Source organism: Astatotilapia calliptera, chromosome 17 (genome assembly GCF_964374335.1).
Source record: "Astatotilapia calliptera chromosome 17, fAstCal68.1, whole genome shotgun sequence".
Classification (NCBI taxonomy): domain Eukaryota; kingdom Metazoa; phylum Chordata; class Actinopteri; order Cichliformes; family Cichlidae; genus Astatotilapia; species Astatotilapia calliptera.
The window spans coordinates 17,863,491-17,891,348 of NC_137438.1; the positions used below are offsets into that span (position 1 = coordinate 17,863,491).

General features: G+C 43.3%; 1 protein-coding gene across 1 annotated transcript in view; it reads right to left on the reverse strand.

Moving 5' to 3' along the window:
• Nucleotides 1-20,417, reverse strand: part of LOC113008816 (potassium voltage-gated channel subfamily A member 5) — a 46,298-nt gene extending 25,881 nt beyond the window's left edge. The window contains exon 1 of the mRNA XM_026146628.2: nucleotides 17,607-20,417. Coding sequence (XP_026002413.1) covers nucleotides 18,390-20,093 — 1,704 coding nt within the window. The 5' untranslated portion in view covers nucleotides 20,094-20,417 and the 3' untranslated portion in view covers nucleotides 17,607-18,389. The remainder of the gene's footprint in view (nucleotides 1-17,606) is intronic.
• Between the last annotated feature and the right edge of the window lie 7,441 nt (nucleotides 20,418-27,858).

Genomic DNA, 27,858 nt, shown 5'->3' on the forward strand with positions numbered 1-27,858 from the left:
ATCGATCCATCGCACTGATGTTCACTGTCGCTCAGAGAACTAAAACCAGATTTTTTTCTTTGGTCTGTGATGCCTGCAGTGGGTGTAAAACTGATCCTGTTGCAGTTTATATCAGAGCTTAAACCAATTTGTCAGCCCTGAAAGTTTCATATGGAGCTCTGCTCTGCTGCACTTATGAAGTAATGAGAGATCGAAAGACTGGAAAACAGCGTGCTGTTTGTGGGCCTTCACGGCCTCATTAAATATACTGAAAATATGCATGAGCTGATGTGAGTAGGCCAGAGGAGAACTTCTCTTTGATACTCTATTAGGTTCTCATGCAGTTGTTATAAATAAAAGACATAAATGGCATCTTTGTCCTCCTGTCCCATCAACAGGTTACAGCAGGAACCTTTAAGTGCAGCCGGCCTCACAGAGACTGACTCTGTTCAACAGATCAAACTTCCCCTCCGAAAGTTCTGCTTCCACGTCCCTCTGAGCACCACTGGAAACCTGTTTATTTGCATTTCATATGCTAATTACTCTCAGAGACTGTTTGTCAGGGAGGTGACGCTATCGTGAAGTGAAATTACGAGGCAACCTCCCCCCCCCCCCCGGCTTGTCTGATGATCAGAGTTTATCCAGGAAGGTGCTGGCACGCAAGGCGGAGACACCGAGAGGGATTAATTAGCATTCTCAGCAGAGTTTACATATATTTGATTAATTTGAGCCCTCACAATGCTTTCCATTTTAAAGTTAACTGCTCTTCTCCAGGGCTAAACAATTAGGTTGCATAAGCTCATCTGAGTCTTACATTTCCATGTCACAGACCTCGAGCCAGCTGAGCAGCTCAGCTGAAAACCTTTAATTATCACACGCCAATGAGGCAATCATTTTCTATTTACTCATGAACTCTCTGCTACGCTCACGGCTCCAGTTAATGACCCGGTACAGCCCAGGTTTAAAATAACCTGTGTCAACTCCACGCCGGCATCCGATCCATCTTTTTTACGTAATTGCAGGTGTGCATCCACTCTGCAGCAGTGCGGTGCTCTCAGACAATATGCTACTGGTTTAGTAATGCAAAGCCTATTAGGATCCAAGTGGAGACACACAAAGCAGGAGGCAGACATGATGAACAAAAGGTGAGCTTTACTTCTGAGGTGCGAAGACGCCAACACAAACTCAAGAAACGACCAAAGACGGCAAATGCAAAACCGCAAGCAGGCCGACAACCAACAAAGACCCAGGTAAATGCAATGAGGGAGGGGTGTCCAATCACAGATCTGGGCAGTCCTCATCGAGGCCTTCCCCAAACCGCAGCTCATTTCTTGATTAAGCCATTCGCCTTTATCTACTAAAAATGCTACCAAACCTAAAATGAGGATGTGGGCCCAGCTATTGAATAGCATATGAATGCCAACCTTTTTTCAGTGTGCAGCATAATCATAAAGACTTCAGTCCCTCACAGCAGTGACTGCTGCAGGACTTGTCAGTGATCACTGAGGGAGTCCACAATAAACCAAACACGTCATCATCTCTGAAACATTTGTTTCCTAAACTGAACTGAACTGTGAGCCGGAGACTCTCGTGCATGAGCGTAGCTCCAGAAGGACATCTGGGTCCAGATTATTTGGATTAGTTCTTATCTTGAGATCATCCTGATGATTGCTTCACACTCAGCAATGATGCTCAAGAGGCAGTGAGTCAGGAGAGTGAGAATAAACACGTCTACAAATGTAATCAATGAGGGAGCAGTGCCACCGCTGACGACTGTTTCAAACTTCACGGCTCACCTGTGCACTGACACTCCACGGCTGCTCCTCAAGCACTTTGAATGATTTAATGTCTTCAGCTTCAAAAAATGTTACTGCTTTAATAAAATTACTTTAGTAGTTCACATTAAAGTGACACTACAGCGTCTTTAAGTGCGTCAACTTCTATATTTTGTCATATCCACTCAACTTTAACAGCTTTCAGTTTCATTTGAAGCTGACAGGATTCACCTTCAGCTATCACTCCAGCTCTGACTGACAGCTCAGCCTCAGCTGGCATGTTGATGATGTTCAGTGTGTTAACTCATTTCAAAGCTTCATCTTTAGCTTGTCTTAAACGTCTGTGAGGACTTCAAATATACCACAGCTCACTGTTCAGCTCTAACACAAAGCATTAACCTCAGCTGCAGCAACTGTTTATCATCGAACTGGGCTCCTGGTCATACCTGAGATGCTGCAGAGCTTTTGTTCTTGTTTAACGTTTACATAACATTAAGATAACTTTCAGCCAGAAGCACGCATATTTGCTCATCAATCTGAGTCACAGGTGACTGAGTAGCTTCATTGGCAGGTGAATTTAAAGTCTGCCCGTGGACACCTGTGCTCCTCTGCCTACGACTGCTCTTCCATACAGGAGCTTGGTTCTTATGCAACGAGAGGCTTAATAAATCCTCCACACAGCACAGAGATTACTGTCAGCAGAAGAAGTAATGGACAAAGCAGCTGAAATGTGAGGAAGAGAGCAGATTTCTGCACTCAGCTGAACTGTATTAAAAAAAAAAACACATTTCTGCCCCTCAAAGATGGATTCATCAGTGATGCAGTTTTTTAATCACACCACGAGTCCGTCCAATCAGGAATCATACAGCACGACATGATTCAGACTAAAGTAAACAGTACGTAATCGTGGTGCAACGTGGAAGTATTTCATGATATGTGGTGACCAGTTTGTGTCCCCATCACATGTTCAGACTGTGCTGGGGTCACAAATGTGAACAGGTGGACAACAACTCATCTACCCTGGGAAGTTGACGGGGAAAAGTGGATTCTCGTGATTCTTATCAATGCAGGAAACATTTTTTTTCACTCCCTGACTAATCAGTCACACTAATCTTTAGAAATGGCACTCACTTAAATTCAAACAGACTCCCTCAGAGTCAGTCAGAAGCCATGCAGTTTCCCCCTCCTATTGATGTTTTCAGTCACACAGCCTCCAGGTGTTGGTTCTGTTTAATATTTTTCCTTCATAACTTACATACAGCCAATATCCAAATAAAAGTTTCAGGGCTGAAAAGCACATTTAAGCTCTGTTAAAAACTGAAACTCAATTAGTTTGACTCCCACTGCAAGCTGTGACGGATTTGTCTGAATGACTACAGATCTCCTCTCTCATTTTCTGTGCATTTTAGAGAGCGTTGAGCGGTCACTGGCAAATTGTAAACTACAGAGTGAACAAAGTGTTACAGTGAGTGAAGTAGTTTGTTTTCTCAGTCTGTTCTGCAAGGTCTTCGCCTATAGCTCTTACAGGTGTTCTGATTTAAAGGAAGCTTCCTGTCCCCACACAGAGGTTAAAGGTCAAACCTGAATGAAGATCCAAAGGCTCTGAAAACACAGAGGCCATAGAAATGACTCTTTTCCTCCAGAGTCATCGCCTTCACTCGAAGGATGAGCTCAACCCCATCTTTGCTCTCTCACTGCTCTCACACTTTTTTCAGGCAGTGGCCGAGGTTGCAGCTGAGCACTGAGTGTGTGTGTGTGTGTGTGTGTGTGTGTGTGTGTGTGTGTGTGTGTGTGTGTGTGTGTGTGTGTGTGTGTGTGTGTGTGTGTGTGAAATATATTTATATGAGTGTACATGTTATGTAACTTCCTCATTGCATTGTCTCTCCTGCTCCCAGCGTTTTCCTGGCCTGTGCACAGCAGAGCAGAGGGGATCAGAGTCCTGTTGGGGGGCTGCAGAGCTCATCTAATCACCTCAGCCGATTCAGAGCAGGCTCCGCAGCCTTCCTGCCTTTTGCTGTTAGTTTTAGTGCCAAAAGCTTCAGTAATGTGTCCACAGCTGAGCCTCATGGTCACATATTTGCTTCTGATGGTCGTGTTGTAATTGTGCTAATCACAGAGCGCTGTAATTAGATGTGCTGCTACAGCCCCACTAATACTTCCTGTGTTGCTTTTCTGTCATGCAAAGTCTTAGACGCCCGCGGATTTCGTACATTTATTAAAAATAGAAACAGGATAATGTAAATACTGCACACAGTATGTGTGTTATCTGAATTTGTGGGACAGTGGCTCAGATTAGTCAGGGGTGTCTTTTTAGCATCTCTCGGCTCTCAGTGAAATGAGATGTCAGTCAATCTGACAGCTGCGGATGGGTATTTTTGCCGGCATGCAAAGTTTTTTTAATCTCCTCCAAGTTTTTGAGGGCACAGCTTAAACTTCAGGCTCAAATACTGGGAAAATGTTCAAGGTCAGACAAAAGATGGAAGAAAAAAGAGTGCAGTGACGGCTGCTTCCTCACATCCAGACATCTGAATCCACGTGTCTAATTTTCTGTGCCAACAAAATCCTTCAAGAAGAATATCTGTTCATAGTAAATAAGGCTGCAGTACATGTGTTATATAAGACACTTTCCATCCGATTTTCAATTGTCCACCCAATATGATCACATAAAAATATAAATAAAAAGTCACGATGGACAAACACAGATACCGCTCTCCATGCTTTTATTCCTGGACATTATTACAGCAGCTTTGCATATTCAGTGTTCATAAAAATCCTTCTCTCACACTGTCCGAAACAAGCTGCTATAGCTCCTCTTCCTTGACTTTCTTCTTATTGGCTGCACTTGTAAACAGGTTTGGACTGCAGGTGGGTGGGGCTTCTGTGCCTGAGATGATCATGATATGGATAACCTGTCTCTGTGACATAATTCAGAGCAAAGAGTAGAAAAAGCTGTGCGAAACTGAGTATTCAGAGCGCTCTGCAGCATGAACTTTTGTTCACAGGTTTTACTATCTCTGCACTGAGCTCATTATTGGAGGCTGAATATATGACAGGAAGTAAGGAGAAGCAGGATAGGTCCCACATAATCTCAGGAGAGAGCTCACCTGACCTCTGAGCTCAGTGAGCTCTGTCCTGGTGATGATGGTCAGGTCACAAAGGAGCAGGACGCAGAAAAGATTTACCATAAGGTTTCCGTATGGTTTCTTTCACAATTAAAGCATTAAAGCATAATTTCAAAATAAAATCAACAGGACAAGCTCGAAATGACTGTAGGAAAACATCCATAAAATAAACAAATGTGAAAATGGGAATGCTCATTATGGTTAATTATGGTGATTCACTACAGTATCTACTGTTCTCATGACTAGAAAAGCATTTTTTATCTGCTAGATTTGCCCAGAATAAATCTGTTAATGCGTTTCTCACTTATAGTAATGGATTTGGTTCAGTAATGCCTAACATCGAGGACTTCACAGCAAAAAGCACAGATTACTTTTCATTGAAACTATCCAGCAGGAAACTGAAGCCCGTATCAGATTTTCAGGGATGTTTTCATGGATCTGTGGATGACACTAAGCCCCCTCCTCGACACTGTTTATTCAGCTGCCAGCAGCAGACGGCTTCCCCTAATTGGGAGATCGGCCGCCAGTTCACCAGATTACAGGACGACGGCGGTGCTGCCAGAGTTTATGACGCTTGGACGGTGTCCCGGTGCTACGGTTATATCTGGCTAATTGATGCATCCAGCAGAGCAGTTTAGCCCAATAACAGCAAACAGCACAGGAAAGATGGGAATGTAGATCAGAAGTTTGTGACCACCTGAGAATCAGTAGATTGAGATTTTGTCCATTTTAACTGTGTTTTACTTCCTTTAAATATATTAAATATATTTTTATGTCTGTCAAGTCTGGTCCCTTTAAATAGTGTCAATTTTGTCTTTCTCTATGAAAAACAATTTAATATTGTTTATTCACACCTTTATTTAAATATCAGTGGATGTAGAAGTATTAGGCTGACCTTTGTTGAAATCATTGATGAATTGATGATGGATATTGATATTGATATTAAAGTGGAGTTTGGCATCTATTTCTCTTTTATTCCATTTTCATAAAAGGTTTTTCTGTGACATATAAACTGAGTTTCAACAACAGCTTTAAGGTCATCAGGCCCACCCCAACTCAGAACAATCAGATAAACCAGAACTGGATCTCACCTGGGCCAGCGTTCATAACTCAGGTCCAGATCTGGCCCACAAGTTGGGGAGCGATACTACAGGGAGTGCAGAATTATTAGGCAAATGAGTATTTTGTCCACATCATCCTCTTCATGCATGTTGTCTTACTCCAAGCTGTATAGGCTCGAAAGCCTACTACCAATTAAGCATATTAGGTGATGTGCATCTCTGTAATGAGAAGGGGTGTGGTCTAATGACATCAACACCCTATATCAGGTGTGCATAATTATTAGGCAACATCCTTTCCTTTGGCAAAATGGGTCAAAAGAAGGACTTGACAGCAGGGGCGGAGCGGGGGGGTGGCTTACGGGGCTTAAGCCCGGGTTGTTTTGTCAGAAGCCCGGGGTATTTTGGAGTGTAATTTTTTCATAGTTAGATGTCTGGCTGACAACTGTATAAAACAAAAAGTACACACAATATTCGAAGCACATAGTGCACACTGTGGGAATTTACGACTGTGCGTGAATCCCCCCCTGATATTGGTATGATCCGAGCTCAGGCACTAAGCGACTGAGCGAGGGGGCGGGGCAGCTGCTGCCCGTGAGTGCGCTGTTGGAGAAACAGAGCCAGCCATACTAAGGAGAGCTTAAGTTTGACCAGGTACCAAAGCAAATCATTCGTACCGTACAAATAATGTAAATATGACGGTGCATCACGAAAGATTGATATGAAACTGATCACTTGACCAATATTACGTTACTTGCTCTTCAAGTGAATCAACAAATGGCAAAATGAAAAGCCGAACAAATGCTATTTTTTTTAGAGTCTTAGCTTACGTGTGTTTATTTCATATTTTCAGTTCTTACCCTCCCCGACTAAATCGGTTTCAGTTATGTACTGAAATATAAGAATGGACATTAGAGGCTTCTTTCAAAGAAAAAACTCAGGTAAATGTTATTTTATATATTATGCTTTGTATGTTGTTCAGTATATTTCTATGCAAAACAAGAGGGATTTCAGTACACAGCAGGATATTCACATTTGTAACCAGATATTTACACTTTAGGGAGAAAACATAAAACATTTTTACTGTACAACATCAATTTAGAGTAAACTTTTGTTTTAGATAAATATTGAAATATATTTTGAATTAGTTAAATTTCAGAATAAAGAGAGACAGAGCTATTTTTATCACTTTCATCAAATGTAGGAGTACATGTACACTAAATTTATTGTTAATTAATAAGAAAACTGCAGACGATTCCATTCTGAGCTGAAGAAGCTTCTGATAGGTTAGTAGAGTCCATGTGAGTAAATTGGTGGCACACCTGTGGATGCATATAAGGCAAAACACAGAGCCTGTTTCTTTGACATGGGAAAATCAAGAGATGTCAACCAAAACACCAGGAAAAGAACTGTGGAGCTCCATAAGTGTGGCTCAAGTTTGAATTCAATTTGGTGCCATTTGCAATTAAGAAACACAGATAGTTTCTCTCTTTACTCTTAAAGTTAACAAATATGTTTTTATATTTATCAATCTAAAAAAATAAACATTTAGTCTGATTTGATGTTACAATTAAAAAAGTGTTTTTATCTGAAGAGTTTGTAAATATCTGGTTTCAACTGTATATTTGATGATTGTCAGCACAAAGAGGGAGAGAGAGGAGAACGAGGACAGAACAGATGAACAAGAGCAGGTGAGACACACATGTTAGTCAAATGGTTGTTTACCAAAAGTATCACCGTATCACAGGTCCTCATGTATCTCGTACCTAGTGTTTCTTTTTAGGTTTGTTATTTTTCAAATTCTGTATTTATTAAGTTATGCAGGCTTGTTTGCACAACAAGGATAAATAATTATATAAACTTTTCTCAATCTAAATATTGTACTTTGGTAGAATTAAAAAATAAGTGTAGTGCAGGTCTATGATGATTTTTAGTGCTACTATCATCTAGTTCTGATTGTGGTTATGTCTTGGTTAAGTCCTCAGTAGTCCTGATTTTGAACTGTTGTAGTCCTGTTTTAATTCTGGATCAGTTCTGGGTCTGGTTGAATTGGGGTTTAGTCCTCGTGTCTTGATACAGCCCTGACCTTGTTCTGCCTTGCTGCTTAATTAAAAAACTAGTTTAAGGTGTCCTGCACATGTGATATATATTTTTCCCTATATGAAGTCATTCTTTTTTGAACAGAGCCTATTAATCTTTCAGTCATTTCTACACCCCCCCCCCCCCAAAAAAAAAAAAAAAAAAAATCCCACATGCATACTACTCTTTGGGCTAAGCCCCGGGTGTTTCAAATGTCTGGCTCCGCCTCTGCTTGACAGGCTCAGAAAAGTCAAAAATAGTGAGATATCTTGCAGAGGGATGCAGCAGTCTCAAAATTGCAAAGCTTCTGAAGCATGATCATCGAACAATCAAGCGTTTCATTCAAAATAGTCAACAGGGTCGCACGAAGCGTGTGGAAAAACCAAGGCGCAAAATAACTGCCCATGAACTGAGAAAAGTCAAGCGTGCAGCTGCCAAGATGCCACTTGCCACCAGTTTGGCCATATTTCAGAGCTGCAACATCACTGGAGTGCCCAAAAGCACAAGGTGTGCAATACTCAGAGACATGGCCAAGGTAAGAAAGGCTGAAAGACGACCACCACTGAACAAGACACACAAGCTGAAACGTCAAGACTGGGCCAAGAAATATCTCAAGACTGGTTTTTCTAAGGTTTTATGGACTGATGAAATGAGAGTGAGTCTTGATGGGCCAGATGGATGGGCCCGTGGCTGGATTGGTAAAGGGCAGAGAGCTCCAGTCCGACTCAGACGCCAGCAAGGTGGAGGTGGAGTACTGGTTTGGGCTGGTATCATCAAAGATGAGCTTGTGGGGCCTTTTCGGGTTGAGGATGGAGTCAAGCTCAACTCCCAGTCCTACTGCCAGTTTCTGGAAGACACCTTCTTCAAGCAGTGGTACAGGAAGAAGTCTGCATCCTTCAAGGAAAACATGATTTTCATGCAGGACAATGCTCCATCACACGCGTCCAAGTACTCCACAGCGTGGCTGGCAAGAAAGGGTATAAAATAAGAAAAACTAATGACATGGCCACCTTGTTCACCTGATCTGAACCCCATTGAGAACCTGTGGTCCATCATCAAATGTGAGATTTACAAGGAGGGAAAACATTACATCTCTCTGAACAGTGTCTGGGAGGCTGTGGTTGCTGCTGCACGCAATGTTGATGGTGAACAGATCAAAACACTGACAGAATCCATGGATGGCAGGCTTTTGAGTGTCCTTGCAAAGAAAGGTGGCTATATTGGTCGCTGATTGGTTTTTGTTTTGTTTTTGAATGTCAGAAATGTATATTTGTGAATGTGGAGATGTTATATTGGTTTCACTGGTAAAAATAAATAATTGAAATGGGTATATATCTGTTTTTTGTTAAGTTACCTAATAATTATGCACAGTAATAGTCACCTGCACACACAGATATCCCCCTAAAATAGCAAAAACTAAAAACTACTTCCAAAAACATTCAGGTTTGATATTAATGAGTTTTTTGGGTTCATTGAGAACATGGTTGTTGTTCAATATTAAAATTACTCCTCAAAAATACAACTTGCCTAATAATTCTGCACTCCCTGTACTTGGGCTGCCTCTGAATAAAATGTATTCATGTAAACCAACTGAAAAAACAGAAGTGGCCCTAATCCTAATTTACTAGGAGCCTGTGCCAATTCGCACATCTATCTCCCTCACACACTGTTAAAACTGATGACACTTGTTGGTTCACCCCTGTTTGCAGTGAAGGATGTCATCAGTGCCACATCAGTGTGAGAAGCTGACCCACGTCTGCATGAGGTCTCAGCCTTTAAAGCAGAGCCAGAGAGAGATTTTCAGTGTTCAGGCAAATATGTATATTTCATGCTGGCTGATGAAAGTTACATCATACCACTGAAAGCTTAAGAACAGGTACTAAAAACATTATCTGAAGAGCTTTGAGTACTTTCTACTTTTCTACTATTTACAGTCAAATTAGTGTCTCAAAGTTATTCTGTCTTTGAACAAAGTGAGACATAAAGATGTGTTAGTTTCAGAAAATACCGTCCAACTTCTATAAAAGCATGAAACGTTCAATATCCAGCAGCTCTAAAGCAGTATAGTATTGAAGGTGTTTATTAGCCTAGAGCCAAATTATTAAAAGACGTCTGATCTACAGTGCTGTCAGGCTTTGGAGAAAGAGAGAGGGCCCAGATGGAGGAAAACTAGACCAGTAAAGCTCATTATGAGTAAAATGTTAACAATCTGTGCTGCACAAAACCTTCATCACCATCACCAACGATTACCAAAACCCCCAAAATATGAAGACTACTGTGACAGCTCCAGGACACGTTTGCCTCAGCTTCGCACGTCTTAATGTTAGCACAAAATTCAAACATTAAGACTTTAAACGGTGGAGTCCAGAAAATAGTGGGCAACAGCAAGGTGGTTACAGCCATCTTTTATATACAGTCTGTGATTTCATGCCATATTTTGTTGATGGACATCTGGCTTGGCTGACATTTATATTTCCTTGAGCTACAGAAATGTTCATGTCTATTATTGATTATAAACAGACTTTAAAACGATCAAATAAACAAACAATTAACCTCTAGAAGAAGTGTTCAAAGATATTTTGCCATCATTCAGAGCCTTTCTTTAACAAGCAGCCAGGAGTGCACAGAGGAGATGGTGATGAAGGCTGTAATTACCCAGTGAAATCAGATGAAAGTAATAAAGGATGCAGGCTAGCATGTGCATTGGCTTCTGGTCGACTGCGTCCAGATGCTGCACTGTTGGCGGCGTGTCGGTGTAGGTGAGGCCATGTGGATCTGCAGGACAGATTTTTGTCCTGCAGCTTTCTGGTTGGTGAAAGGTTCGCACAGCAGAAATTATGCTAAACGACCGTTTTCTCCATGAAAAAGGCAACTATCATCATGGCTACAGAGGCCTCAAACGATGGCGAGTGGAGATAAAAATGGATAAACAGAAAAGTTACATAATCTAACTGGATTCAGGCAGCGAGGGGACCTGGATCGTTCACAAAGGTCAGCAGAAGAGCCCCTGAAATGATTAAAGGCAGGAGGGGGCAGCTGATGGATGATGAGGTTTGGAAAGTTGAGCCAAGATGATTAGGTAGAAAAAAATGTCTGCATATCAGTGACTCAGGGAACATCTCCTTGATTCTTTTATCCTCTGGATAAATATTCTTTATCCTGTTATTGAATCAGAGCCTGAAAAAGAAGGTCACTGAGTCACAGCATCCATTTACGCTATGAAAACAAGTTGACTGTATAATCAATCAATCAATCAATCAATCAATTAATCAATCAATCAATCAATTCAACATCTAAGGCCGACATTTTCTGCTTCTCTTTATTTCCTGTATCTCCTGCAGTAAGCAGGAAAGCACAGGAGCCCCACCAACCTGCTTTTCTGTTTACTGTCACCATCATCTGTACCATAACACACACTGAGCATGTGTGAAAAGGGCTTCCTGCTCCTACCCTTCACAATAAAAGCCCTCAGTATGTATACAACATGTAGGTTTGCAGAAGTGAAGAAGGTTTTTGCTGATAAGCAGATGAGTAAAATGAGTTACAGAAGGATGGTGAAGCAGTTTACTGCAGAGCCAAGTTTAACTTTAGTTTTACCAGCTATGAAATACAGGATTCAATATTTTCTTATAGGAATTGTATTTTCCAGATAAAATCATATTTTTTTAAGTTCTTGGAAGCTAATTTCTATTAGCCCAAAAATGATCAAAGAACTTCAGTATCAGATATTGATATTAATTATTCAAAGCTGCTGTGGAGTCAAAAACACACAGCTGGAAATAATCAGAATAATTCAGCTTTACATTCAGTGTAAAATAAGTAAGTAGGTAAAGTTTATTTATTAAGCGCTTTTCATAGACAGGTAGTCACAAAGCGCTGCACACAAAGATTAAAATAAACAGTACGATAAATAGCCAGATGCACAATATACACAATATAAGAGGTTAAATGTAAATTAAAAATGTAAAAAGCGTTGGTCAACCGAAGGCTTGTTTAAACAGTAAAGTTTTTAACTACTTTTTAAAGGATTCCACAGAGTCAAACAAACGCAGTTGTAGAGGTAGACTGTTCCACAGCCTTGGTGCCACAGACTGAAAGGCTCTGTCCCCTTTCATCTTCAGTTGTGTTTGGCGAGCAACCAACAAACTCTTAGTCTGTGAGTGGAGACAACGAGCAGCAGTGTATTTTGTGAGAAGTTTGGATAAATAATCTGGGGCTTGGCCATGTACTGCTCTGTACGTTAAAACAATAATTTTAAAACAAATTCTAAAATCTATTGGGAGCCAATGTAAAGAACATAAAATAGGAGTAATGTGAGCACGCTTGCGAGTTAGTAGTCTGGCTGCTGCGTTTTGTGTAGCTTGGAGGCGGGAAAGCGATGATTTATCCAAGCTGGTAAACAGGGAATTACAATAATCTAAACGCGATGACACAAATGCATGGAGACAGAGATTTTACGTGTGAGTCAAGGCCCAGAGAAGAGTCAAATATTACTCCAAGATTTCGAATATTTGGCTTAGCAGAAGGACAGAAAGGGGCAAGAACCTGACTGATTTTAGAATATAGATCAGAAGGAGCTATGATCATGGTCTCTGTCTTGTTCATGTTTAAAACAAGGTAATTGTTAGAAAGCCAGTCAGAAACCTGAGTTAAGCACTGGACTAGGGTGGACAGCCTATCCAGCTGATGAGGCTTAAAGGACATATATACAGCTGAATGTCATCAGCATAGAAAGGATAAGACAGATCATTAAAAGACTGAATAATGCCAGCTAAAGGAAACATATAAAAAGAAAATAATAATGGACCCAAAACTGAACCCTGTGGAACCCCGCAGGTTAGGGCAGCAATGTTAGAGGAGAACCTGTCAGTCCTAACAGAAAAGGTCCTACCTGATAAATAGGAAGAAAACCAGTCTAAGGCGGTGCCAGATATACCAGCCAGAACTTTCAGCCTGTTAAGTAGGAAAGGTCACTTTATTCACTCGCACTGTTGACAAGAAGAACATTGAAACACTAAATTTAAAGGCTAATTTTATCCAAAGCAAACAGACTTTCACAGTCCTTCATTCCCGCAGAAGGATGATCTCGGACAGCTCTAAGATCACAGTAACACCCCACATACCCCAGCTCCACAGTTTGATTTTGTCTAATTCCTGTGTCTACATGACGACTATCGAGTACAAAGCCGGCTCTGAAGAAATGGTTCCTATGTTTGCTGTGGATGACCCTCACTGCAAATCCATGACTGTGAGTCAAATGTTCTCATCCAACATCAGCAGCCAACATTAGGTATAAACGGTGACAGCGTTGTTTTAAGCAGTAAGTAAAGAAGGGTTTCTCCTCCAGCTGCTTTTCAGGCTGTCTCTCACAGGCAGACAGTTGTTATGATGTGCCAGTGATCATAAGGCCTCATAAATTGGAAGTTATTACAAAGGAAATGGAGAAAGTGATAATGCAGCCATTAATACTCATTTAGATGCTCATTGTGCAATGGTGGAGCTTGAATCTTAAAAAATGTACCTTTTTATTCTGATGCCAGAAGCAGAAAGTTCACTTCTGGATTCTCTCTATAAAATTGCCTCCTGAAAAGCTCGGGCAACTGATTGGTTAGCTGAACTGTCAGAACTGAAGTTTACCTTATATGGTCTCATATTGAATTCATAATATGTGGGGCTTAATATGCTTAAAATGAAATGCTATTTTCACATGTACAGCAACCAACCTGCAGTTCCTGAGTTCCTCAGTCCCCAATCCCATGTTAAAGCTTCACAGCCGAAATAAACATTATTACAGCCTGACACACAAATGGTTTTCTCTCTGTGGATAATTTCTCCTTTCATAACAACAGTTTTAAGATAAAATTGTATTAAAGCTTAAAGTTTGGGTTATTAGGGGCTTGGCCTCTTTGACTGACAGTTAGATGGTGATGCCGGTGGCATGAACTGCTAGCTGTCTTTAACTGGACCTCTGGACCGTGTTTGTGCTTGTTGGAGCCTTTTGGAGCATTTTTAATGACATCATGTGACCAATAACATGGCTGCTGTGAGGTTTCTGTAAGTTCCAGTTTTGGTTCACATTGAAGTTCTACCTTAAAGTCGTGAACTCTGGGTAGTGACTGATAGAATGAAACCAACCTGGGTTACGTCAGATTCACATGTACTTGTCTGTAAGAAAGACTTTACTAAACACGTAGGAGCTTCTTCTTTCTGGAACTCTGCTTCTTCAGCATGTGGATCAAATAAGCAGACAACACGCTTTCACTCCCAAAGCGTAACATTTTATGCTAGGTGACAAATTGTCTGTATATTACACTTTCAGCCACCCAACAGGTCCCTATATTACGAGTTCAGAAAAATGAGGAAACATGAGAACCGTTTGGAATGAATCTACACATGTACTTTTATTTTACTTAAATCACTTTGGAAAACACTATCTAACATGATTAAGGTGGTGGTTAACAGTTATGGTTAAGGTTAGCGATAATGTTAGGGTGAGGGCTGGAATACAGGGCTGGAACATGTGTTATCGCAGGAGCATCATTCTGTTTGCACAATCCAGCACGCAGCATAAGAACACAAACCATCACCTTTCGCGTTCCCATGGAACGCCTCGGGGCGTGACAAATCATCAGTATATTCCGCGTCGGGAGTGAGAATGGGCTGGAGCAGACTGTGAAATTGAACTCGAATGTTCAGTGGTCAGCTACAGAAATGAGGAGCTTTGGATTTAAACTGCTCTCGATATTTGAGGTAACAGACGCAACTACTAATAGAAGGCAAGATATTGCTGACTAAACTAAAGGCTGTGTGGGAAATGTAATAGAGTATTATGTAAGCATCCATCAGCCACAAACTGATGCATGAACAGCCAGTAGTTCTTTCAGTTGAATGTGCTTTAGGACATCCACACGGATCTCGTAGTGTTGCTTCTTTGTGATGGAAGCAGCTGAGGTGGTTCAGACGTTATGAAGAGCCTTTCTGTGCTCTCCCAGCTGGGAGGAGACCCCGGGGTAGACCCAAAACTCTCAGGAGAGATTATATTTAACTCCTCTGGTCTGAGAACACCTCGGGATCCCAAAGGAGAAACTGGAAGGTGTTGCTGGGGAATGTGACATCTGAAATATCCTGTTTAGCCTGCTGCTGCTACCCGACTTCAGACAAGCTGAATATAACTGACCGATTCAGACAATATTCTCCTTCAAACTAAACGATGTGGTGGTTTCCTTGTGTGCTGTTTTTGTTTGCTGGACAGGATCAGGCCAAAGGAGGAAGCTGCTTTATAATTAGGGATGCAGATTTTGTGATGTGCAGTCTCTCCTAATTTTGATAAAAACCTCTATAAATATCTAAAGTGGACTTGTTTGGTGCATTAAGATGCCCCCATCGAACCTCCAGCGCTCCCCGGTTTCCCAGGAAAAATGTGCAGGAAGCTCCCAGCTGCTTCAGAGATAATACCCAAAGTGACAGCTGATGGCTTCTCGCCTGCAGACTCCATCTGTGCACTGCCACTTTTACCCAAACTAAAAATAAAAGATAACAAATCCCCACCTTCCACTGAGGGAGGTGGGAGCTTGAGTCCAACTGAACGACAGGAAGGCAGAGCATGAATGAAACAAGTGAAAGTGCTTTCCGTTTAATGTTTGCCTTCATCTTTAAATATTCAATATTAATATTCATCTTTAAATACCGGTCTTAGTACATGAAGACAGTGATGTGTCTTTTCATCATTTGGAAGCTGTAAGTCTGACAAACTGTTGGAGTCATTTTAATTTTAAATCTACCTGGACACTGGCTCAACAGTTAAGTTGTCCAAAAAAGTCATGATTTTAGTTACCGTGTTCAGTCTGCCCCATATCTTCACAAAGACATCCCTCCTCTGCGGTAACTCTCACACTAATCTGCTCTGAAACAGCTCCAACTTGTCCTTCCAGCAGGTCAAAGGCAGCGTTTTGTTTTCCCAGCATAAGTCTTCTGTTTTTAACACATCAGAGGTTACATGTCACAGGCTTTGTACTCCATAGCCTGAGACCTAACGAAGCCTGCGAGGTGAGGATTAGCGACTTCAGTCACCAGTGGGTTAGTTAGAGTTCGCAGCCCTCCAGGAGATATTGTGAAAGTGATTCATCAAACAGATGTCCAGACTTTAAGGTTAATTAGAAGATGTGTGATTGTTAAAGACGCTGCCACTTTAAAGCTTGCTGGATTTAGAAATACTGGAGAAAAGCCACCAGTTTACGATCACAGTGCTTAAAATACTCGAGTCATACAAGCAAACATGGTGAAAGGTTTCAGCTTCGACGTTATGGATGGTCGTCACGTCACTTCTCCTCCATATTTGCAGCTTAGTTTGTAATGCTGTGATAACAGTATGGGTACAGAGACGGCTCTGATACTGAGCTAAGCTCTGAAGGCACCAAGCCACATGTAACCTGTGTGAAAGCTGCAATCATTTTAGTAATGTTTCCAGACTCTTAGCTTTAGCATGATGATGAAGACTTCCATGTTCACTGCAGAATATTATTAGCTGTATTTTTAGCTGAGTATGTTGGGGAAAAAACATGCTGGGATTCAAAAAATATTTAGAGTAATGATGTAATTATCATGTTTGCCTGAATAATCAATCATTTTCTTAGGACACTTGAAATAATTTAGCTGTGTTATGAAACATGATCCTAAACTCGGACTCATTCTTGGACAGATGTTAAATAAAGACACTCCTGTAGGAACAGGTCAGAAGGGGGATTCCTCCCAAAAAGTATGAAATGAAATGAAATAAAATCCACAGCGAGTATCCTGGTGTGTGGTTAGTATGCTGATTGGTTGAAACGTGCGCATGGATAAGAGAGGACTTGAAATGAAAATTCACCACAAATACGAAAAATAATGAAAGATCCAAAAAAAAGCTCAGACAGGCTGATTAATTTCTTTTCACGCCATCATAAAGAAATTCTTTCTCTACTTTCACTTCTGTTTTCTCTGTGGGTGGAGCTAAACAACATAACCAACAACAAACTACTGCCCCCTGTTGACAGTACAGCACAACAACATGTACACATTGGTCTGCAGAGCTCTTTATAGGATCAGCAGGGCCACACTTGCCCTGTCTCAAAAGTATTTGTGTAATTTCTCTTGCTGCCTGAAGGTGGCAACAAAAAGCTCTAATCCTGTTTCTGACACATATCTCTTCCTGTTAAAAGGGAGATTTCCCCCCCCACTGTTGTCAAGTGCAGTATAGTATATAATCTAAAGTGTCACTCAGGTGACTATGACTTTGTTGACTATATTAAAGACTATATTCATATTGCATCCGAGCATAAGTCGGATGCAATATGAATATAACCAAAATTCGTGTATATTTAAATAATATAGAGTAGATGTTTGTATGCTTTGTTTTTAATAGACAAAAATAAAATTTAATTTAAATTTAAGATATAATTGAATTTTTGTAACTTGAAATTTGGCATCAATCGGACTCCATACCGAGGAGCGTGGTGCTGAAAGGACAGCTCCCGGCGACATGACTGTGCCTCACGTGCACACTACTGAGCATGTCATTACATAAAAACTCTTAAAATGTGCTCACATGTTCTCACCTGGTATCGCTGATGCTCGATCTCTCCAGACGGTTTCTGCTCTGTCCTCTTTTCTTGGCTGTTGTTCCCTCAGTTTAAAAAAAAATCCCAAATGTTCTTTATTTAAAAGTTCAAGGCTGAGGTCCCCCCCAAACCCTCTCTGATTTAAACAGAACCTGAGTGAAGGAAAACAGGTGTCTGCATCTCAAAAATATACTTTTGTTTTTCTACAATAAGAGCAGCCTGTGGGGAATATTTACACGTCTGCTGCCAGTATAAACATCACAGTTGGGAAATTATTATTATTATTGTTATTATTATTATTATTATTATTATTATTATTATTATTATTATTATTTGTTGTTGTTGTTGTTGCACTACTGAATGTGGTCTGCGTCCTGCATTATATACACAGTCTGGTTGGTCCCGGTAATCCTCTCACTGTGTCAAGTAATTATTCCGAGTCGTGCTTGTCCCTGATTATCTGCAGCATCTGATGTCCCACTTCCCTCTAATTCATCCATGAGTTAGATTTGATGCTCTGCAGGTGTCCCTGCTTTATTAAAGGGCCTCTGTGTTGCATCACATGCGCTGCAGCTCGTTCATAACTCCGCACTTTTAACTGTCGTGCTTACCAGATGATGGGGATTAAAGTGTGCTTTTTATAAACCAACCCTCTTAAAACTTTTCAGGATTGCAATGTGTTGATCCTCCAACTGCAATGTGCAAAGACTTAAGAGCCCATTAATGGGGTTTATTCTACACGACTGTATCTGCTTTAAGCCCAGGTGTGCTCGTGCACGGCTACAGGTCCGTCTCCCGCGTGTCCAGACAGAACGCGTAAAGGGATCTCTTGAAGTCCACGCTGCTGTTTGCTTTGATGTTCGTTTTCTCCACCGAAGCGCCCGCCTCGTTGTTCTCCACATCCTGAGACTTCACGGACGCTTTGCTGCCTTTGCGCTTAAGCTCGGGGCTCTCTCTGCCGCTGTTGGGCTCGTCCTTCAGGGAGGACTGATCCTGGTCCGTCTCCCGGTGGTAGAAGTAGTTGAAGTTGGACACGATGACGGGCACCGGCAGCGCGATGGTCAGCACTCCGGCGATGGCGCACAGAGAGCCCACGATCTTCCCCCCGACTGTCACCGGCCTCATGTCACCATAACCCACAGTTGTCATGGTGACTACCGCCCACCAGAAGGCGTCGGGGATGCTGGAGAAGTGGGACTCCGGCTCGTCAGCTTCGGCGAAGTACACAGCGCTGGAGAAGAGGATGACCCCGATGAAGAGGAAGAAGATGAGCAGGCCAAGCTCGCGCATGCTGGCCTTCAGAGTCTGGCCCAGGATCTGCAGCCCTTTGGAGTGTCGGGACAGCTTGAAGATGCGGAAGACCCGGACCAAGCGGATGACCCTCAGGATGGCTAGAGACATGGCCTGCTGACCGTTCTGGTGCTCCTGGCCCTGCTGCTCCGCCAGCTCAGTGCCCACGGTGATGAAGTAAGGCATGATGGACATGATGTCGATGATGTTCATGATGGTCTTGGAGAACTCGGACTTGCTGGGGCACGCAAAAAAGCGCACGATGAGCTCGAAGGTGAACCAGATGACGCACGTGGTCTCGATGATGAAGAAGGGGTCGGTGAAGGTGAGCGACGGCCGGGGCACCGTGCTGTTGTCCAGACGGCTGGTGACCGCCAGCTCCCTCTCATCCCTGAATTCCGGCAGCGTTTCCAGGCAGAAGGTGATGATGGATATGGTGATGACGATCACGGACACGATGGCGATGCCACGGGCCGGGCTGGAACTCTCCGGGTACTCGAAGATGAGCCAGACCTGCTTCTGGAACTCGTTCTGCGGCAGCGGCTTCTCCTCCTCTTTAATGAAGCCCTCATCCTCGCGGAACCGGTCCATGGCCTCCTCCCCCAGCTGGTAGAACCGGATCTCGTCCGCAAACACGTCTATGGACACGTTGACGGGTCTCCGGATCTTTCCTCCGGACTGATAAAAATACAGTATCCCGTCGAAGCTCGGCCGGTTCCGGTCGAAGAAGTACTCGTTCCGGAGCGGGTCGAAGTACTTGATCCTCTTAGCGGGGTCTCCCAATAAAGTGTCAGGGAACTGGTTGAGGGTACCCAGCTGGGTCTCGTACCTCAGACCCGCGATGTTGATGAGCACCCTCTCGTTGCTCTCCGTATCCATGTCCATGTCCAGCATGTCCTCGTCGAACAGGTGGGGACTGTGGTCCGCGCGTAAAAGCGCATCCATGGCGTTCTCGCTGCAGCTCAGAGTGTTGTTCATGTCATTGATCTTCCAGGGGCTGTGCGGCGGCTGCGGGCCGCCCCGGGTGTTCAGCTCCTTGCTGTAGTCCTCTCCCCGCCCGCCTTGAACGAAGCCCGGCTGAGGGACATCCAGCGCGTTCCGGCAGCTCTCCTCGGCAATGTTGCCTCCACCTCCTCCTCCTCCACCGCTCCCTTTTGCGCCGCCGTTCTCAAAGCTCACCAAGGCTATCTCCATCCCGCAGCCATCCACAGTTACAGCGCGCAGAGCAGGAGAGACTTGTTGATCCTGAGCGCGAACATCCTCCAGGAAACTCACAGAGAGGAGCAGCGGGGGAGACGCAGCTCCTGCAGCTCCTACTCAAGGGACCGCATCTGTGGAGGGTCTTCTGTTCTTCAGGCTCCGAGCCGCCGCACGTCTGCGCCAAACGGACGGGAAAAGCGCACAAAAGGAGAAGAAGACCCGGATGATACACAGAGAGAGAGAGAGCGAGAGAGAGAGAGAGAGAGAGAGAGAGAGAGAGGCAGCAGTGATCACTCCTGACGTCAAAAGTGTTGCTCGACCTGCTGCGCTCTCCTCTCTCTCTCTCTCTCTCTCTCTCTCTCTCTCTCTCTCTCTCTCTCTCTGGGGACAAAGCGCGCGCACTGACCATCTCATTTTTTAATATTCACTTTCATTTATTTGGATTTCTGCGCAGGGGACAGTCCGCGCGCACGTGCAAACAGCGACGGTTTAAAAATGTCACTGAAAACCTCAAAGATCAAAGTCTGATCCAACACAACATGACGGTTTGTGGCAAAAAGCCCACATGTCTCACCTGCGCGCTCCCACCCGGTACACACCTGTGAGCTTGTCAGGCAGTGTGAATGAAGAGGTCAAAGGTTGCGAGCGCCACAGCTGCCCAAGGACAGAACAGAGTCAGTATTTCAGTGTTGGAGAAGAAGATACATGAAAACTTTTTATTTCCATGAAGTTTGTTTTGTCTTGATTTATAAACCTTTGCTCCTGTTTCCTGTCACTCTGACCTCTCCCTGTCAGCCATCTGTGATCTCCTTGCATTGGTTCCTAATACAGAGACAGCCCAACTTGCTTGCACACTCAGCCTGAAGCCGCACCTGTTTGCGGAGGACAGCGACCATGAAATTCCATCTGAAACCACACGCTGCTGTTCCTCTGCCGGCCACCAGGGGCACCAGTTGTGAGCCAGTCCTCACAAAGTCCTGTTAACATAAACATACTGACAGGCTCATGCAGAAGCTGTTTTGGTGTCTGTATATAACCCTTAACAAGAGTGAGGATTGGCATTGACTAACACTACCTCAGATGACCTCGCTGGTTTTTGTGGACACAAATCCATGCTTCAGTTTATTCTGAAAAACAGAATAAACTGAGATGCTGTGAGGTCATGTGGTGATTTCTTTCTGTCATTTTGTTTTTATTTTCACTCCTTACACAACATCAGACCTTCCTTTGTGTGTTTTGCTGCCACAGCAGCACACGTGTGCAAGCTTTCAGGTCTCCTTATTGCGCACACATCCATCTCCTTACAGTGTGAGCATAAAGGCTTGCTTTCCACATGGTGGCATCCATGGACTCGCGGCTTTCATGCGTGCCTCTTTGTTTCCTTTATGCTCGTGTCCTCTGCTGCTCTGCTGCTGCTGGCTCGGCCCTGGGGCCACACTCTGCCTCATCCTGCTGGCTCTGAAGGAGATGGATACATCTTTTCTTTAAAACACAAACTCGTGTTTGTCTGCACATATAGAAACATCCCCATCAGTCCACCACTGCTGGTCAGCTGTTACTTTATGGTTGAAGTGAGTTCTTGTACTATCATGTTTGGATCTCATGCAGCCATGTGAGTCTTTATGTCAACATTGTAATTATTAACCAGCAACAAGCTGGAGCATCACTTTCTGTTTTTGCTGTAATCATGAAAGATCCTTGTTTCTGTGTTCTGTGGAGTTTATTCTGCGTTTAATCATCTTTTTAATCATTATTTTTGTTGGTTTTATGAGAAATTCATGATAAGTTTGAATGTTTTTTTTTCTTGTGCTTTTCAGTATCTTGCTGTTGATGTCTAGAGAACTTCAGTCACTGCTCAGCAATATCCAAATAAAATACAAAACTGCCCCTCAAACTTCATGGATGGTATTCTGGTCTTCTGAATAGAAGAGAAGATGTTAACTTAACCTTACCGGTTAGGTTTCATTCTCTCAGTCACTACCCAGTGTTCATGACTTTAGGTTCACTCAGCAAAACCAGAGCTCAGATTTCCTAGATGTTGTGTTAGTACAAAAACCTGAAGGCAGCCATATTATTGGTCAGATTATTCATTACAAACACCCCAAAAGGAAACTCAGCTTCATGTTTCAGACACAGGTGTTGATTTCTGGCTCTTATAGTATAAAAAAGCTACACGCAGCACAACATTTAAGCAGTATTTCCAATCAAGGCAGCAAATTCAATTTTATTTATACAGCGCCAAATCAAAACAGTCGCCTCCAGGTGCTTTATATTGTAAGGTACACCATACAATAATACACACAGAAAAAACCCAGCAATCATATGACCCCCTGTGAGCAAGCATTTTGGTGACAGTGGGAAGGAAAAAAATTCTCTTTTAACAAGAAGAAACCTCCAGCAGAGCCAGGCCAGTTATTGTGCAGGGTCGCTTAAGCCAACCAACAAAACAGAAAACTGTGTCTGACATTATCCTACTGCTTTTGTTTGAATATAATTGGCATGTCTCTTTTTATGAGCGACAGTATGCAGACGTGATTAGACTGAGGATTCTTGATTGTACTGTCAGGGTGCGATCAAGGTTCCGGTGCTATTTATGGTTGAATGGTTGAAAAACAAAACAGTGCAAATGTTTCATAAGAAATAAGATCTCTGGTTCTATGTTAGGTGAACATTTTAGACATAAAGGAAAAGCAAACGTAACAGAGCTTCATATTCAGGCAGTAACTCAGATTCGGGGAACAATCTGATCTGGTAATATTTTGGCAGCATTTGCAGTGCCTCTGTCAGTGCGATCCAGGGTGGCTGTGGCTACAATGTAGCTTGGCATCACCAGTGTGTGAATGTGTGTGTGAATGGGTGGATGACTGAATGTGTAAAGCACTTTGGGGTCCTTAGGGACTAGTAAAGCGCTATACAAATATAGGCCATTTACCATTTTACCATTAATAACAAAAAAAAAGAAATAAGAAGAATACAAACTGCAGTCACCTAAGTTAAATTCCTGGTTTTAAGAAGCATCGCCACTGAGACCCCTCCTGCTACCTCACCTCTAATGTAAGATCTTTAACCGAGTACTGTTCAGAGTGCACCGACTGAACATCCAAAATCCTACAAAGGACACGTAGATGCACGCCGGTGGACACAGAGAGCCGGAGCGCTTGTTTCTAAAAGCAGAGGAGGGCGACCTATTTAAAAGGTTAGTTTCTCAGCCCTGTGGGTGGATTAGCAAAACAAAGCATGAGCACTATATTTATCCGTTTCCTTATCTAATGCCGCAGCCTCATCATGATAAGAACTTTGTGCATCTCCCCGCCCCTGGATTAATGCACTGTTCTCAGACTCCTGCAGCCATGAATAATATCCCACCATCACCCATCCCACTGTGTGACTGGCCACTGGCAACACAGCGATTTCACGCACTGGATACAGCCATTAGGAGGTTTTTACAATAAACTTTATCATGTTTGTCATGCGGGCGCTCCAAAAACATGAAATTGTAGCTGGATGCTGTGAGGTATAAAATCGGGGGGGGGGGGGAGCAGAAACAAACAGGGACATGAGAAAAGAGCAAATGATTAGCACAGAGATGAGAGATTATTTTGCTGCATCCTAATGTGATGTTCACATGTGTCTGATCTGCAGGTTTCAGAGGCCCAGAGGGAAGGAGGGCTTTAACTGTGTTCTATTATTATGAGAAATCTTCTCCTAAGACCTGTGGTCATGGCAGCAGGTGCAGTCACAAGTGCTACATAAAGAATATACAAACACTGGAGTGGTTGTGTTTAAATCTGAAAGCTCTTGGTCCAACCTTATATCCTGACACCATGAACATAACAAATTCTGCACCTGTCCTCATCGAACAGGTGGGGACTGTGGTCCGCGCATAAAGGCGCATCCATGGCGTTCTCGCTGCAGCTCCAAGTGTTGTTCATGTCATTGATCTTCCAGGGGCTGTGCGGTGGCTTCTGGTTTTAATGTTATGCCTCCACATGCTGACCTTTAAGCATAATTATATATACATGTGAAAATGTTAAGGCCAGGCTGCAGGTGTGTAACAACACATCAAAAGAAAAAACACGTATAAATAACTACATCACGTAAACAACTCAGTTTGTTCTGCTGCCCTACCCTGAGCCTGAGGTCACTAAAATAAAAATAAAAAATCCAGCCAGTTTTCCGTCTTGTGTTTTACTCAGGTGTGTATGAGCCAATATGAATGTCTCTGTGAAAAACCAAGTTGGCACAGGCTGGACTTACCTGGGTCCGCTCACTTTGGCAAAACACAAAGATGTTCTGAAGGAAGTGTGCAGGAATCATCCTGTGAGGGACATGAAGGCACAAACCTTTCTGGCATCAGCTGCTGACAGATTTCAGGTGCTGAATAAAAACCCCCATCACACAAACAGCTCCTGCATGTGAGTGTGGTCAGTGACTGCTCCTTCGGGGCAAAGGAAGGAGAGCAGATTCATGTAGTTATATAAACTTTTAATTTTGTAGTATTAGCTTAAATAAAAAACAAAAACAAAAAAACAGCTGAACTGATTATGTATTTTACAGCAGATTTTTTTCATCCTCAGCTCCAGTTCATGTGTAAAAAACAAAATGGCTGCTTTTAAGGCCTGAGGTGTGCAAACTCTGAACTCCGAGATGGAAGCATCCTGCTGTGTTACTGACGGAGGTTCAGTCACAGAATGTCCCAAACCTCAGCCATCCTGATGAACATGTGTAGGAGTTGGAGCTGAGTCCCACTCTGCGGTACTCCAGGTCCTGTTACTAGCTACACAGGGAAACGGTAACCATAACAACAGGTAACCACTAACAACCAGCAACCATAACGACGGCAGCTCACAAATTAGCTCTCTAATTACAGAGACACAGTTCAGAGCTTCTGCAGCTGATAACAACAACATAGCTTCTTAAAAAAACTGCAGACACGCATCAGGTCTGCAGGTCAGCCACACAACAAAGAAGTTCTCATTTAAACACAGCAGAGGCACAGAGACAAGCAAATCTACTTTTAAATACCAGAGAAGCACCGGTTTTTCATCTGTTTAAAGATCAGTAAGTGTTACAAGGATCCAGAGGCTGTGAGCAACTTGTTGTGTGCATACTTTGGTTCCATCTTCTTTTGGACACTTCCTCTGCTCCAGTCATTGGAGAAGAAGGGGCAGACACCTCCAATGGCTCCTCTGGGGGACACTGAGGCCTTCCTCAGACCTAAAGGACTGGTTGTTATTTAGTACTCCTTTTCTGCTCTGCTTCAGCAGCCAGAGTGGTTTCTATCTTACATTCACCCCAATGAACCCATCAGGAACAATTTGGGGTTCTATGTCCAGCCCAGTGGATCGAACAGCCTGCTCTAGCTCCTATCCCAGATCAAATCACCATGTCCTGTGTCTGCTCCAGCGTCTCCTCCCAGTGCCTGAAACACCTCACCTAGGACTTTGGTTTCTCTCTGTTTCAAGTTCCTGCCTCCTCCCATCAGCACACAGTATTCTTATTCTGGCATCTGTGGTTAGGTCCACACCTGGAAGACTGACCAGCCTTAGCTAAAATAATGCTACAGCAGAGAGACAACAAAAAACCCAACAAACTTGCAAACAATTAAATTTTGTCCAGTTATTTAATAAGAGGACTGAGAGATAACAAACCCATCACAATAAAGGAGATAACAACAGTGCTGAAGAAATGAGAAAAGCTCAGTGGTGGGCAGGTGACCATAAGCCACATGATTGGAGTGTGGCAGCTGGAGTTTGAGTCTGACCAGCACTCACTTTCCTGCCTGTCTTCACTGTTCTGTTATCAAATAAAGGCAACAAAAGAAACAATCAACTCGAGCATTATGAAACAAAAAGGACACAAAGGATGAAAACACCCCAAATAAATGCCAGAGCACAGCTGGATGATTCACCCTCCAGCCTATGAACAGCAGATAACACCTGCTTATATCTACAGCTGCAGCTCTCTGATGCTGACTCTGTTATCACGTTATCATGTGTTCATATGATTATTGTTCTTTGGTTTGTTGCAGGTCAGGGTAGATCGGCCGTCTGATTGGTGCCAGTCATCAAAGTACTTTCTGTCCCCCTGACAAAGAAATGAAGGTCACAGAGAGGACACAAAAGCATGCAGAGCATCAACAAAACAAACCAGAGAACAACATTAAATGGAGGAACACCTGAGGACGATGAAGAGCACAAACAGAGAAAATGATGAAGGAAAAACACAAAACTACTCCCCTTCTTATTTCTCAGATTGTGCATGTTCAGTTCCTCTCCTCGACTCCTCCATTGGGCTGAAGGAAGAATGAGAAAGATGTGGGAACAATCAGCGAATCAGAGGCAACAGGCAAGAAAGACAGGAAGTGGAAACCAGGAGACAGACAACACGAGAAACAGCTCAAAGTTCTGCGTTCTTCCAGAAACATTTATCTGCGTGGGTTCTTCCAGACACAGAACCGTGTGTGTGTGTGTGTGTGTGTGTGTGTGTGTGTGTGTGTGTGTGTGTGTGTGTGTATCGGTACAGTAGCAGAGAAATGTCAGATTCAGTACCCATGTGGAGACGAGCAGCACACTGCTGGGATGACAGTAGGCCTGAGTCAGACTCTGCAACACCTGAGGGAGCGTCACCAACCTCACATCACCACATCTGTGTGTGTGTGTGTGTGTGCACGTGTGTGTAGGTTTCACACGGAGTGCTTGCATGTGTGTGTGTTAAATATATGTGTGTGTGTTTATAGGCTCAGGGCTGCATGCAGAGAGTGGCGTGGAGGGGGGAGCACTGTGATGAGTTTAAGAAGTCTTGACAGCAGATGCCTGCATAATAACGCAGAGAGAGGACATGTGCAAGCAGGAAAATCAAGGACACCACGTCATGCGTGCCACTCATTTAAAGTAACAGTTTCTGTGGCGGCTTAGAGCGTGCACGCAGATTATGTGCAGAAAAGGCTGCAGATGCTGCTAAATGGATTTGGAAATCAGTGCTGAGAAATATAGCCGAGCAGGGATTTAAAGAGCTGTGTGTTTGTGTGTGTGTGTGTGTGTGTGTGTGTGTGTGTGTGTGTGTGTGTGTGTGTGTGTGTGTGTGTGTGTGTGTGTGTGTGTGTGTGTGTGTGCTTGGTGGAGGTCGAGGCAGCGTTTGTTAGTATGATTGGTTTGGTGAGATTTGTCAGCAAGCCTGTGAGCAGATGCTGATGTGTAGGAGGAGGCCAAGTTCAGCTTCAGCCCAAACAGGCAGAGCGTTTCAGGCTGACGATGTAGCTCATTAAAACAGAGCTGGAATCCTGGAATCTGGAGTCCAGGTCCTTCAGGATGCTCTGCACTGTGGTCTGAAATTCAGTCTGAGATCATTCTTGCAGAAAAACTGACCATCAGCGTCAACATGGCAGCAATTTAAAATGGATTCCTATCTATCTGCCTCCTCCTCCTGTGTGTGTCTGTGTGTGTGTGCACGCTTGTACTTCTGTCTCTGTGAGGACCAGTTTGCGTGCTAAGGCATGAGAGTGCACATCACAGCGCTGAGCTGGAGTGGACAGAGGATGCTGCAGCAGAGCGAGGAGGAGCGTGTTGTTTTGCATTTGTGATGCAAGCTGATGCTGAGGCGTGATGTGATGTTCTCTCAGCACACCGGCTTGCACAGAAAGGGCTGCTGGATATTTACCTGGCGAGGCTGCAGGCGCACTGATGATGATGATGATGATGATGAAGATGAAGTTGAAGATCAGCCCTTACCTCTGCTTCACTTCTTTTCTCCATTTGAG